This window comes from Leptodactylus fuscus, chromosome 2 (assembly GCF_031893055.1).
Source record: "Leptodactylus fuscus isolate aLepFus1 chromosome 2, aLepFus1.hap2, whole genome shotgun sequence".
Taxonomy (NCBI): domain Eukaryota; kingdom Metazoa; phylum Chordata; class Amphibia; order Anura; family Leptodactylidae; genus Leptodactylus; species Leptodactylus fuscus.
The window spans coordinates 143131853-143144437 of NC_134266.1; the positions used below are offsets into that span (position 1 = coordinate 143131853).

Consider the following 12585-nt stretch of genomic DNA (forward strand, 5'->3'; position numbering starts at 1 on the left):
TGTAATGGTGACATGTCAGTTTCTAAAACGGAACACTGAGTATACAGCACAGCGCCGGAGACCGCAATGCAATAGAAACTACATTTAGAATAATTCACCGAAACGCCATTGGCGAGATCACTGCGCGTGCGCAATAGTTTACGTCCGTTTATATCTTCGAAACGCCGGACGGAAGGTCATTGGTGACGTCAGACGTCTCTTGTAGATCCGCCCCCTCGTGTTGGCGCTGTCTCTACTGCTGGAGGTCGTTGGAGTCACTTCTTGTTCAGTGTGTTGCCGGTTGTCTGCTCTCCTGTAACCATCATGTTCTCCCGTATCGCAAGACCCGCCGCGTCCGGCCTCCTCCGGGGACTGTCCACCAGCGCGCAGGTAGCCTGTCACATTGTGGAGCCCGTGGTGCAGCCAGCTCATAGTATAGACATTACCGACTTGTCCTCAGGCGACCGAGCTGACATTGAGCAAGGGCTTGGCCATGCAGGGAGCTCGGGTGTAACTACAAAGCCCAGTAGTCTCCCCTGACTCTGAAGCCGCGTGCTCCGCTGGCTGTACTCTATAGCCCAGCACGTCCTCTCGGCGCCTAGCATGCATGTACATACAATGTCTTATCATATAGGCTATAGATATAATGCGGATTATCATCCTGCTCTCCATGTCTGTGATCTTACATAGTATGGTGGGGAAAAGACACCTGTATGTCAATCAAGTTCAACCGTCTCCTTGCAGAACTCGTCCTGAAATGGCCGCTAGCTGGGGGTAATAGACACACAGGGCTTGTCACTAGGGGCAATGGCTCATCCAGGTAGTGACATAAATATTCAGACTGTTGGATCTGCCATAAGTGGTGACTAGGAGGGTCCCCCGATGAGCACTAAATAATTACCTGGGCATCTGGGGTGGCACCTGGGCACAAAAGGTCTTACAGAGCTGCCTTGAGAAGTCTTAGTAATGTAGGATGTAATAACCTGCTTCCTATTTTGTTTGCATTTAAGGACTTGTTTTTCGTTTCGGTTTATCTACCTGTTTCTGAGAAAACTGTGACCTGTTGTAAATGTGTTCCTGCTTTTTGGGGTCCCCATCGTGTGCATGTCTGTGAGGGTGTGAATCCTTGAACTGATGCCAGAAGATTGCCAGTTGACCTATTCTTCCCCTTCCTTGTAAATTTCAGCTAGGTCAAAGTCTAATAGATTGATCAATCGAGAAAATGACTGATGTGATTGTAGTGTTTGCAGGGAAGGTCATGTGGAACTGTAGAAATCTAACCTGTCCCATAACCCCCCCCCTCCCCCAAAGCACCTCGCTATGTGGTGGGTGATAGGAAAAGCCCAGTGGACTATAATAGGAACCTTTTTGCACTTCCTCTAATACAGCAATCCCCAACCTTTTTTGTACTAGGAACTGCTTATATGTAGGCCAATTTTCCTTTGGCCCAGTTGGGGGGGGGGGGGGGGTGTCAGAGGTTTGGGTGATTGGGCAACTATTATCATAATAATTATTATTATCACAAAGTGCATATTTGCTGATTCCATTTATAAATTTCATTATACTTTTTTTAAAGAGTACCTTTCATGTCCTCTTGCACATGCGATTTTATATAGTGCTAGAATGCGGAGCGTGTGCGGTTAGTTTTGGCACCAATCGATGCCCACTGTCAGAAGGGCGTTCCTGGCAGTCTAGCCGAGCTGTGAGGGATGCCCCCTGTGACAGTACTCATCCATAGCTCTGTACAGTGAGAGGGGGTGTTTCTTACTGCCCAGGAATGACACTGAATAAGGAATGCCTCCCTCCAGTAAAAGTTTATGAACAAGTACTGTCAGCTAACGTCAGAAGGGCGTTCCTGACAGTCTAGTTGACAGTACTCGTCCATAGACTTGTACTGTGGGGAGGTTGGCGTTCCTTACCATTCAGAGTCATTCCTGGGTGGTAAGGAACACCCCCTCTGACCATACAGGGCTATGGATGAGTACTGTTAGAGGGGAGGGGCATCCCTCACAGCCCAGCTAGACTGTCAGGAATGCCCTTCTGACGGTGGGCAGCGATCAGTGCCGAAACTAACGCCACTGATAACTCCAGCCCAGGGGCACATAACGAGAAAGCTGACAGTGTGCCGAATTCAGCGCACTGTCTGCTTTCTATTCTAGTGGTATATAAAACTGCATGCGCAGGGGGATGTGAAAGGTCCTCTTTAAGTGAGATCTCTCCATATCAAGCTTAACTTATTGGTGGTATGGATAGCTCCTTGAATAAAAGCATGGTTAGGGTGGGGGCCACACGGTGGCTCAGTGGTTAGCACTGCAGCCTTGCAGCGCTGGAGTCCTGGTGTTCAAATCCCACCAAGGACAAAAAACCATCTGCAAGGAGTTTGTATGTTCTCCCCGTGTTTGCATGGATTTCCATCCCATACTCCAAAAAAGACATACTGATAGGGAAAAATGTACATTGTGAGCTCTATGTGGGGCTCACAATCTACAAAAAAAAAAAAAAAACATGGTTAGGGTGGGTTGCCCTCATTCAGTCAGGGGGCATTATTGTAATGGTGCCCACTACCTGTCCCTCCCACTTAATAACATTACCTTTGTGGAGACTTTTGTTAAAGGCGTTGTCCAGACAAAAATGTACAAACCTTTTAAAAGTTTTTATAAAAATCTTTTTTTTTTTTTTTTCTCAGAACAATGCCAGTGTGGCTGTACTTGGAGCATCTGGAGGTATTGGGCAGCCACTTTCTCTCTTGTTGAAGAACAGTCCCTTAATAAGCAAACTGTCCCTCTATGATATTGCCCACACACCTGGTGTTGCTGCAGACTTGAGCCACATCGAAACCAGAGCGAAGGTGACAGGTAAAGTGACTAAATACATGCATAAACAGCAAATAACATGTAAAGTTGTGTGTAAACATGTTACTGCCAAACTTCAGATTTTATCCTTCTTGATTATTTGACACATCAGTTGGATACTCCATAGAGTTTCTGATCAATATGGTTACTGCAAATAGGCACCCTGATGATCCTGCAGACATATACGTTTGAGGTTGGGTTTACTTACAGGTTTACACTAAACTAGTTCATATGCACCAACTGTGTCACTTGCATAAAACTTCAGATATTTTCCTCTAAAACTACAAAAGTTACATACAGAACAGAGGTATGTTGCTCATCATTGTAATGTATTCTATAATACGGTGGTGACAGCTGACTACGATTGGGGGAGGTGGTAGACTACTCTTATAAAGGGGTTATTCTACATAATGGCTACATTACCACACAAAGTCTTCTTTAAAACCAAGTTACATTGTTGTTTTGTTTTATTATATTATATTTTGACAGGAGTGGATTGAGTAGAGGGTAGAAGTATAAGAGCTTCTTATATATTTCCCATTCCTTTTGTAGCCATTCTTGTCTTTGGTTCAAAAAAACGACTTGCCCCACGTTGCGGAAACTCGTTTTTTTTTTTGTTTGTTTTTTCTCTTTGCAGATTTTGCTGAAGGTTTTTGAGTGAAAGCCAGGACTAGGTTGAGTAGAAGTAAAATAACTTCCTATATATTTAACTTTCCATTTGTAGCCATGCTTGGCTTTGGCTCAAAAAACAGCAGCATAATCTGCAACAAAAAAAGCTGCGTTTCAACCTTAAAGGGTTTTTCTGGCCCCAGTACCCAGACCCAGCACAGATCAGCCGTTACAGCAACTGCTAGTGGAGGGGCACAGTGTGAGCATTGCTCCATTCAAGTGATAGGGGACGGTGCAGCAGCCCCATCCACTACATAGTGGTTTTTCCACTTAATTGAATTAAGTGTTGCTGTGTGTGTGCTGCCTGTCCACTAGCAGCTGGAGGCTGTTGCAACAGCTGATCTTTGTTTGGTCTTGGTGTCAGACCCCATAGATCATACTGTGGCTAGGTCATCAGTAAGAAAAATTTAAGTAGCAATGTCATAGTCTATATGCAGCTTCTCAAAAACTAAGGCTATTTTTTATGATTAACAAAGGCTAGAGACCAGGTCCCTAATGCACCTGTAGTTTTACTTATGGTGCAAATGTTTTGAGTGTTACCTATGTAATCTCTTATTACTGAATACTGCTGCCTTCTTTACTGTTTGCGCCAATGATGATCACTTTGCAGATGCAGTAGTCCTCCACCAAATAGAAACTTAAAAAGCAGTTTTATATACCGCTAGAAAGCCAGCAGTGCGCTGAATTCACTGGTGTGTGTGTGTGTTCCTCACAGTCATCGCTGGGTGATAACGCCGCCTCACAGTAGAGAGCTATACAAAGTACTGTCAGGAGGGACGTTCCCAGTTAGGCTGTCAGGAATGCACTTCTGACTGTGACAAGATATCGGTAACTGCACCAATAGCCCTTCCATCAGGGCAAATAATGGGAAAGCCGATAATGCACGCAATTCAGCGCACTGTCGGCTTTCTAGCGGTATATAAAACTGCACATGTGCCTGAGGACATGAAAGGGTCCTCTTTAATAAATGGTTTATTAAAGTTGTGCCCTAGCAGAACCTCCTTCTTTGGTTACAAGAGACAGTATACAAGCAGATGTAAATGTGGCATTTTAAAGTTCTAAAACTGGTGCCAAAAAAAACTGTTGTCCAACAGTATTGCAAAAGCTTGAATCGGGCTGTCACGGAAAGACTGCCAAGGATTCAAAATCCTTCTCATTGTGGTCATGCAGTAAGACAGACTCGGGGCCCAGGACCCCTGGTCTAGTGAACAGTGTGGGTCCTAGTAAATATCTTGTTACCAAGCCATAGAATAGCTTTTAAATATTTTTAGTGGGCTAAACCCTCTTTAAACATTGTAGTGATTTTTTTTTTTTTTGCCATTATATTTCATGTTGGACTACATTACAATATAAACCTAATCAATCTCCTTGTTACAGGATACATTGGAGCAGAACAGTTACCAGAATGCTTGAAAGGTGCTGATGTAGTAGTCATCCCTGCTGGAGTCCCAAGAAAACCTGGCAAGTTCTACTATAAATCTTGGCATTTTTTTTTCCTCTTCTCTATATAATGCATACTTTTTTTTTTTTTTTTATAAACTACTCTTTACATTTTTATTTTTCCTCATTCTCCAGGGATGACTCGTGATGACCTTTTTAACACAAATGCATCTATTGTCGCTACTCTCACTGAAGCTTGTGCTAAAACTTGTCCAGAAGCTATGATCTGCATCATTGCAAATCCAGTGAGTTAATTTTTCTTGATGGGTTTTGTATGTACTAAAGTGGTGGTAGATTGAGTGCATGACCTTTGCCTTCTAAATTTAAAGGGGGTATTCACATCTTGGACGTTTAAGCCAGGGCTACACTAACTTTTGTAGCACTAATGATTGTTTCTAACTATCTACAACTAGATTGCATTCAGCTGTAGTTTAGTGGCTAAAATCAATTAGTAGAGCTATACAAATCTGTGTAGCCCTGGCTTTATTATATTTTCTTTTATGGGAGTTGTGCTTGCTTTGCTGTTTCTGGAATTTCCAAAGTGTATGGAGCAAATTTCACAAATGCTTAATGGTTTGTGATGTAGGGATATTCCTTTAATTGGTCCTTAACGTTTCAGACAAATTAGTTGTATTTCAGAGCATGTGATTCTGGACCAAAATGTAATGTAATTAAAAATGTGGCTGCTCTCTGCTTGAAAGAGTCTCTAACCTTCCTACCACTAGGTGTCTCCCTTCTAGCTAATTTAACATTCAATCTTTTGTTACTAGCTTCACACCTGCGCCTTTGTGCGGAAACCCGGCGGACCCCTTTATAGTCTTAGGGGTCTAGGTTTCCATTCTTCGAGTCCTCAAGCAGACTGAAGCCTGGAAACCCAGGCACAGGTGTGAATCTAGTGCAAGTCCATTGCTAAATAAATTTCATTCTGTTTTGCTCATCTCGGTGAGTGTAGAGGGCCATCCTTTTCACTCTTCACATAGTGAATGGAGAAGGGGAGGGATGATTCTTCTCACAGCCTGCACAGGGATGTCTGCAAACTGTTCTTGTGTTGAAAAGACTGAGCATTCTGCAGATCTCAGCTTATAATTTAAGTAAAGTAGTCTCTGTGCTTGCGATTGCTTGTGGTGTTATGTATGGGATATTATATGAGCTGCTTTACTGACTATGGGCATAGGGTGGTTAGTATTGTGGGTTTTTTTTTTTTTATCTACTTAGTTGCATGTATTTGAAGTACAGTGTTTCTGAACTATTGGTCACTTTGACTTTTTTTTCAGATATGTTTGCAGTTTTATAGTTATTCCTGTCAAGAATAGCAGAACATTATTCGCAATGGATAGGGGAGAGGGCATATTGTTTCTTTTTGTACATGTCCAAAGCCTAAAACAGAAATGTTTCAGCCATAATCTGATTATTAGCAGCAGATAAACTGATAGGAGACAATGTATGAAGGCTTAAACAGTCATAGAATAGACTATCTCAGGTAGTTCTATATATAGATGCTTTGTGCAGCTCTTTACTAATTCATTTTAACTACCGAGTTACCCTAACTGTAGTCACCATCTGAATGAATGCATTGCGTTTTAAGCAATCTTGTAGGGTGCAGCTGTCACTCTTGAGTACTACAAAAAGTCTGTGTAGTCTGGTCTTAAGGCCCTCTGTTAATGTCTTTCTTTCTGTACAGGTGAACTCAACAATTCCTATCACTTCAGAAATGTTTAAGAAGCATGGTGTTTACAATCCTAGCCGTATTTTTGGTGTTACTACACTTGATATTGTAAGAGCCAACACCTTTGTTGCAGAGCTAAAGGTAACCTCCTGTTTTCTCCCTACTATTTTGAGTACAGGCCTCACACTACAAATTAAACTACAGTATATGCAAACTATGAAAAGCTGCAGACCCCTCCTGTAGTGTTATCTGTGATAGGGCGGGTTTACATCTCCGACCCGGTCTCCACTTTCAGTTTCAGTCTTCTGCCCAAGAAACTGGACAGGAGACGGAAACCGGTTTTCAAACCTATTCATTTGAATGAGTTTGCAAAGTTTCCGCCTATGAGTGTTTTATGGTCTCTGCAGTGAAACAGTGGGTTGTTTTTTTGTTTGTTTTTTTTTTTTGTTTTCTGTTTCTAAATATGCATTTCTTAGTATAGATTTTAGCAAAGCCAATGTTGCCATGCATGTCAGTAAATAAAAAAAAAAAAAAATGTTAATTTTCAGGGACTGGATCCTGCTCGTGTGAATGTTCCTGTGATTGGTGGACATGCTGGCAAGACAATTATTCCACTGATCTCTCAGGTATGATGGGCTCACAATATTGTGCCCATATTTATGCCTTTATTTTGGGTTTATACTCCCTTGCGAAACTGCTGCAGACACAACTTATGACTTTTGCATTTTTTTTTTATTTTTTTTTTATTCCCCCTCTCCAGGCTACACCTAAAGTAGAATTTCCCCAAGATCAATTGGAAGCACTTACCTTCAGAATACAAGAGGCCGGAACAGAGGTTGTCAAAGCTAAAGCAGGAGCAGGTCAGTTGGCATCTGAGAACTTAAATTGATGGTATGTTTCATTACAGGCAATTGTGCTGATCTCAGTCACAAGGTACTGATTCTATATGCCTGTGTGATCACCATCACGTACATGTACCATGGAGATGCACTAATTACATGCATTCCCTGAAGTACATGTATGTGGAAAGGGGTTAAGAGTAGATGGTCTGTCTTCCCCATACATCCAAATGTGCCTTCTAACAATGGTCAGATACCAATTGTCACGACTCTAAATTATGCTAGAGAGAATGCCTCTCATGCACTACCTCGAAACTGAGTGCGAATTAATAAAATCCACTGTTCTGGTACTTCAGGGTCTCTGCAAAAGCAACATAGGGCCCCGAAACAGACTCCAGCAAAATACAGCCACATGTGAGATGCAGTTTCTTCTTTACCCCTTCTAAATGTGTAAATTCTAGGGCCAAATGAATATATTAGTGACAGAAATGGAAATGTGTAAAATTCACCTCCATTCCTTTAAAATGCTGAAAGGGTTACATGTCCTAAAATGCTGTTTTTAATTTTTCCAGGAGTGCAGTTTTGAGAATGGGGTGATTTATTGGGGTTTCTATTAGATTTTTCAAGGACTCTTCTGAACAGGTTGCTTGAAAAATGGGCTTTTGAAATGACCCTGAAAAGTGTGTGTTGTAAGACTTATAATATGTGGAAAAAGAAAAGTGATTAAAGTTTGACCCCAACATAACGCAGATAGGTGGTGTAAAATATATATATATATATATATATATATATATATATATATATATATATATATATATATAATATATGTATGTCACGGGATGGTTAGAGTCTATACTATAGGCAATGTGTAATATATATTTCATGTGGAATGTATTCTCTAACCTGTTATATACATCAATGTGTAGTTGGCTGATTAGGGTCTAGTGTGTTAGTACATTGTATGCAAATACCTCTAACTAGTGAGGACAATGGGTGGAGATAATCTGATCAGTGTCTCCAAGAAGATGTTGGACGGTGCATTGTCCATAGTAGACAGGGAGTCTGCTCTCCTTGGTATAGGTGAGGGGGGAAGGATCTGTGACTCAGCCCTTCCCACCCACAGATATAGGTGTAACAGTCTTAGTATATAGTTGTAGCTTGGAGTTAGTATGTGTTAGCCGGCCTGTGCACAGCTCTGCAGAGAGCCAGGATTTAGTTACAGGACCAAGGAACCAAAGTTATCATTGGATTGTGACTTCTGTGGACTTATTGTTATTACGGTTGATGTGACCGCCGCCGGCTACTAACTTTGTGGATTACAATAAATTGCTGTTGTCTCCCGACCTCTTGCGTCCGTGTTGATTCAAAAGACCATCCGGAGGAAGACGTATACCTTTGCTCCGTGACAATATATATATATATATATATATATATATATATATATATATATATATATATATATATATATATATATATATATATATAGCCATTTCACTCGAATTTACCACTGAAATGGAAGTGCATGTCACAAAAAAAAAAACACACTATCTGAGATGCTTCATCTTGCCAAGTTATTACCACATAATATAAACGAAAGGAGAAAAAAAATCTAGCTCCACTCCAAGAGTCCCTTAAAACGTTTTAAGGGACTCTTGGAGTGGAGCTGGATTTTTTTTTTTTTTTTTCTCCTTTCGTTTATATTCTGGATATACCCCATAGCCGATGGGTTCAAATTCCGTGCACCCTCCATCCTAGAACATTTGGCATTTACACACTTGGGACTGCATAATCAAAGGTTCAAGTAAGTGGGCTGTGATCTCCCTTTTTCCTAGCCCTGTTTTTGTTTTCATATTACCACATAAGGTGACACATGTTAGATTTGAAAAATTAGGCCTGGTCCTTAAGATGTTGAGAGGTTGTGTCCTTATGGGGTTACCCCTTTCACTGCCAAGGGTCTGGAAATTTTGCACCTCCAGTAGCCAGAGCAATCTTCAGTTTTGAGATGGATAAATCCAACCTAAATTGCAACATTAAAAAAATCATCAACAACCCCCCCCATACAAAATATATATATATATATATATATATATATATATATATATATATATATATATATATATATATATATATATTTTAATGTAGACACCTGCAGCATTGTCAGAATGCCACTTGGTACTGTATACGAACAGGCACCTTCATGCAATTTTCATTTAAAGTGAATGTTTTATGAAGAAATGCAAATAAATGTATATTAGTTGTTAAAGATGCAAACCAAACAAAAAATTATATGCGCAGAACCTCCTAAAAATAAGTTCAACATGTGGAGAGTTCATACATATAACTAAGGCCTACACCTGTCTGCATGTGTCTTCAGAAAATCGCTAGAACTGGAAGGAACAAAAATCTGCTTTGAAGCTGGAAATGTTAAAGTATCATGCTATAAAATGTAGGCAATTACACACTGTGAAAAACAAGTGAACCCCTAAACCCTATAAATTTTTTGAAAGTAGACAACCTGAAGATTACATATGTCTCAATGGGTCATCAATACCCATAGCTTATTCTGTATGTGTGTGAAATAAATTACACATACACACATAATAAATATATATTTATGTAATGTGTGTGTACACACACGAGCTCGGACTCCCAAAAACACTTAAGACAGAAGACAGACAGGATTTTGCTGTTATTCACCAATGTTAAAAAGCTATACTGCGCCTAGCAAACTGACTGACACCAAAATCTAACTTTTTTGAGATTGCACAGCATGCTGTATATAAAAACACAACTTAATGTTTCGTATATACAAGGAACTTTGCAGCAAACGGAGATTTCAAGCAAACATTTGCACAAAAATTTAAATTTGCTATTAAAGTGCTGACTCAAGCAATCCCTTTCTGCAAACAAAATGTACTATCCAAAAAAACTGCAATATGTGAGGCGTTCATACATACCACACGTATATATTTACAGTGGAGTGTTAAAGAAATGCTAAAATTGCAGAAATGCGTCAACCCATTTTGTGCATGCAAATGAAATGGGACTTTACATAAAAATATAATTTTCCATCCCCCTATAAAAAATTTTTAGCAATCTATATGTTCATCTCTAGTGGTAATTGTTATTACTATTATTTTAGCGTGTATTGGACATTGCTAAAGAAGTATATTACTGTAGAAAGCTTAGGTATGGAGAGGACAGGGATTGGGTGAAAGTTAAACTTTATTCAAGACTTTGTATATGTTGTGTGTTTAATGCAACCTGGGTCTGGGTCACAGCGCCAATAAGCTTCCTGGTTATGTTCAGGGGTATTGCATAAGAATACCCCACTAGGAAGACTCAGGGGGAAATATTATACTTGTATGTGACAATAAAAGAGCAGGTCACATACAGGTTTTGCACAGAGACAGAAAATTCTTCTCTGTGCACGCTGCAGGAGTCCTCTCCTGTCCCCTTCCTGTTACAGTTCACTGATTCTTCCCGAGACAGGAGGGGGGGGCATTTTAAAGTCCTGTATCTCAGGACTCGTTTGGGCTATAAAGATAATTTTAGATTCTTTTTAAAGATGAGAATCTCATCTAAGTTGACACCAAGTTCTTCAAAATAGCCCTTACAGATTTTGAGTGAATCGCTGTTAAAAATGCTGTCAGGAATTGAGATCTTAAATAGGATCTCAATCCTGAATAGCGTTTTCAACAGTGAATCGCTTTGGCGTTGTAACGGTTAACATGAAGACCTTGGTATCATTTTAAAGATGAGATTCTCATCTTAAAATTAATCTAAAATTATCTTCATATCCCAAATGAGTCCAGAGATATCCACATTAGAAGTAAGGATGTAGTAGCTACGTCCTCAGCTAGACAAGTGCCACCCTGGGAGGATGTAGAGCTACGTGCTTGGCAGTGAGGGTTAAAGAAGGTAAGTGACATTATTAAATATGTTGTGTGCGCTAACTTGTCATTCAGAAAGTAATACTAATAGGCTCTCTGTAGTTGGGGGATTAAGCTATTTGCCATTAAATGACACTGTATAAACCTGCCCTTCTCCTTCCCTTTAGGGTCAGCAACACTTTCAATGGCCTATGCTGGTGCACGCTTTGTATTTTCCTTGCTGGATGCCATGAATGGCAAGGAAGGTGTCATTGAATGCTCATTTGTTAGATCTGAGGAAACTGAGAGCACTTATTTCTCAAATCCTCTGCTCCTGGGGGTAAGTAATACACAGGCAGAATTTCTATTTTGAACAAATCTCTTGTATGCTATAATGTGGTGTATTCATGCTCTGTGTGAAGTGAATGTGTATCTGAGGACTTCCAGCTGTTTTGGCAATTATGTGAATCAAACTTGGACTATATGACTCTTTTTTGCTATAAATTGGACATGCTAAAAACACTCTTCACCTGACTTGTAAGAGATTTTCCAGGATTATTAATTCTGTATATCTGAGCTAAATAGCCCATTCACATGGCTGAATCTGGCTCTGATCTTGAGGCAGATTATTCCTCAGATTCTGCCCTGAATCTGTCTTCCACTGTTTTCAATGGGAGTCTAAGATCAATGCTATGTGAACATACCCTAAAATTGAAAGCCAAAATATTATTTTGATCAGATTCTATAGCTTACAGTTTTAACACATTTATTCATCCTAATGTATTTTATTTTGTATTTATTAGAAAAATGGTATTGAGAAGAACATGGGCCTGGGTAAGCTGTCGCCCTTTGAAGAGAAGCTGGTATCAGAAGCTATGGGAGAACTGAAAGCATCTATTAAGAAGGGGGAAGACTTTGCAAAGAACTTCAAGTAACCATGTTACCTGTGCAGGAAGTTGGCTTCTATTAACTTATTGAAACGTGACACTTTAGAAGAGATCCCTATGCTATGCTGTGACAAGGTCTTTAAAAGTAACCAGTCAGTGGCTGCCTCACTTGACTGGTTACTCTTTGCTTCAGAGCCAGCTAGACTTCCTCACAGCATATGTTATGAGCTTTTTTTGACAGCACTTACATCAAATGCTTTTACCAACAAAAAACAAATACTGAGATTCATACCATGGATTAAATGTCATATTTTTCTTTGTAACGTCTCCTTTATTAATGGCCTCTTCTTTTAGCCTACTAATTGAAGTACACTGTTGCCT

The 12585-nt window shown here is 40.1% G+C and overlaps 1 protein-coding gene across 2 annotated transcripts; it reads left to right on the forward strand.

The window, feature by feature from the left end:
* Nucleotides 1–193: 193 nt before the first annotated feature.
* On the forward strand, nt 194–12527 carry MDH2 (malate dehydrogenase 2). 2 transcript variants are annotated; one of them, XM_075264807.1, is made up of 9 exons: nt 194–369; nt 2666–2834; nt 4878–4968; nt 5083–5185; nt 6622–6747; nt 7155–7232; nt 7367–7466; nt 11506–11657; nt 12121–12527. In XM_075264807.1, the coding sequence occupies exons 1-9, from the start codon at nt 304–306 to the stop codon at nt 12250–12252; spliced, it is 1017 nt and encodes a 338-aa protein (XP_075120908.1). In that variant the 5' UTR covers nt 194–303; the 3' UTR covers nt 12253–12527. The 2 variants fall into 2 exon arrangements, with proteins under 2 accessions (XP_075120908.1, XP_075120907.1); XM_075264806.1 differs by having other exon boundaries at nt 4878–4961; nt 5076–5185.
* The last annotated feature ends 58 nt before the right edge of the window (nt 12528–12585 follow it).

Excerpts from the sequence above, each read along its gene's own strand:
- MDH2 (XM_075264807.1), top strand. The coding sequence starts at position 304 with ATGTTCTCCCGTATCGCAAGACCCGCCGCGTCCGGCCTCCTCCGGGGA. Across the intron at positions 5,186-6,621 it reads TCTGCATCATTGCAAATCCA|GTGAACTCAACAATTCCTAT; the intron begins GTGAGTTAATTT and ends CTTTCTGTACAG. Across the intron at positions 7,233-7,366 it reads TTATTCCACTGATCTCTCAG|GCTACACCTAAAGTAGAATT; the intron begins GTATGATGGGCT and ends CCCCCTCTCCAG.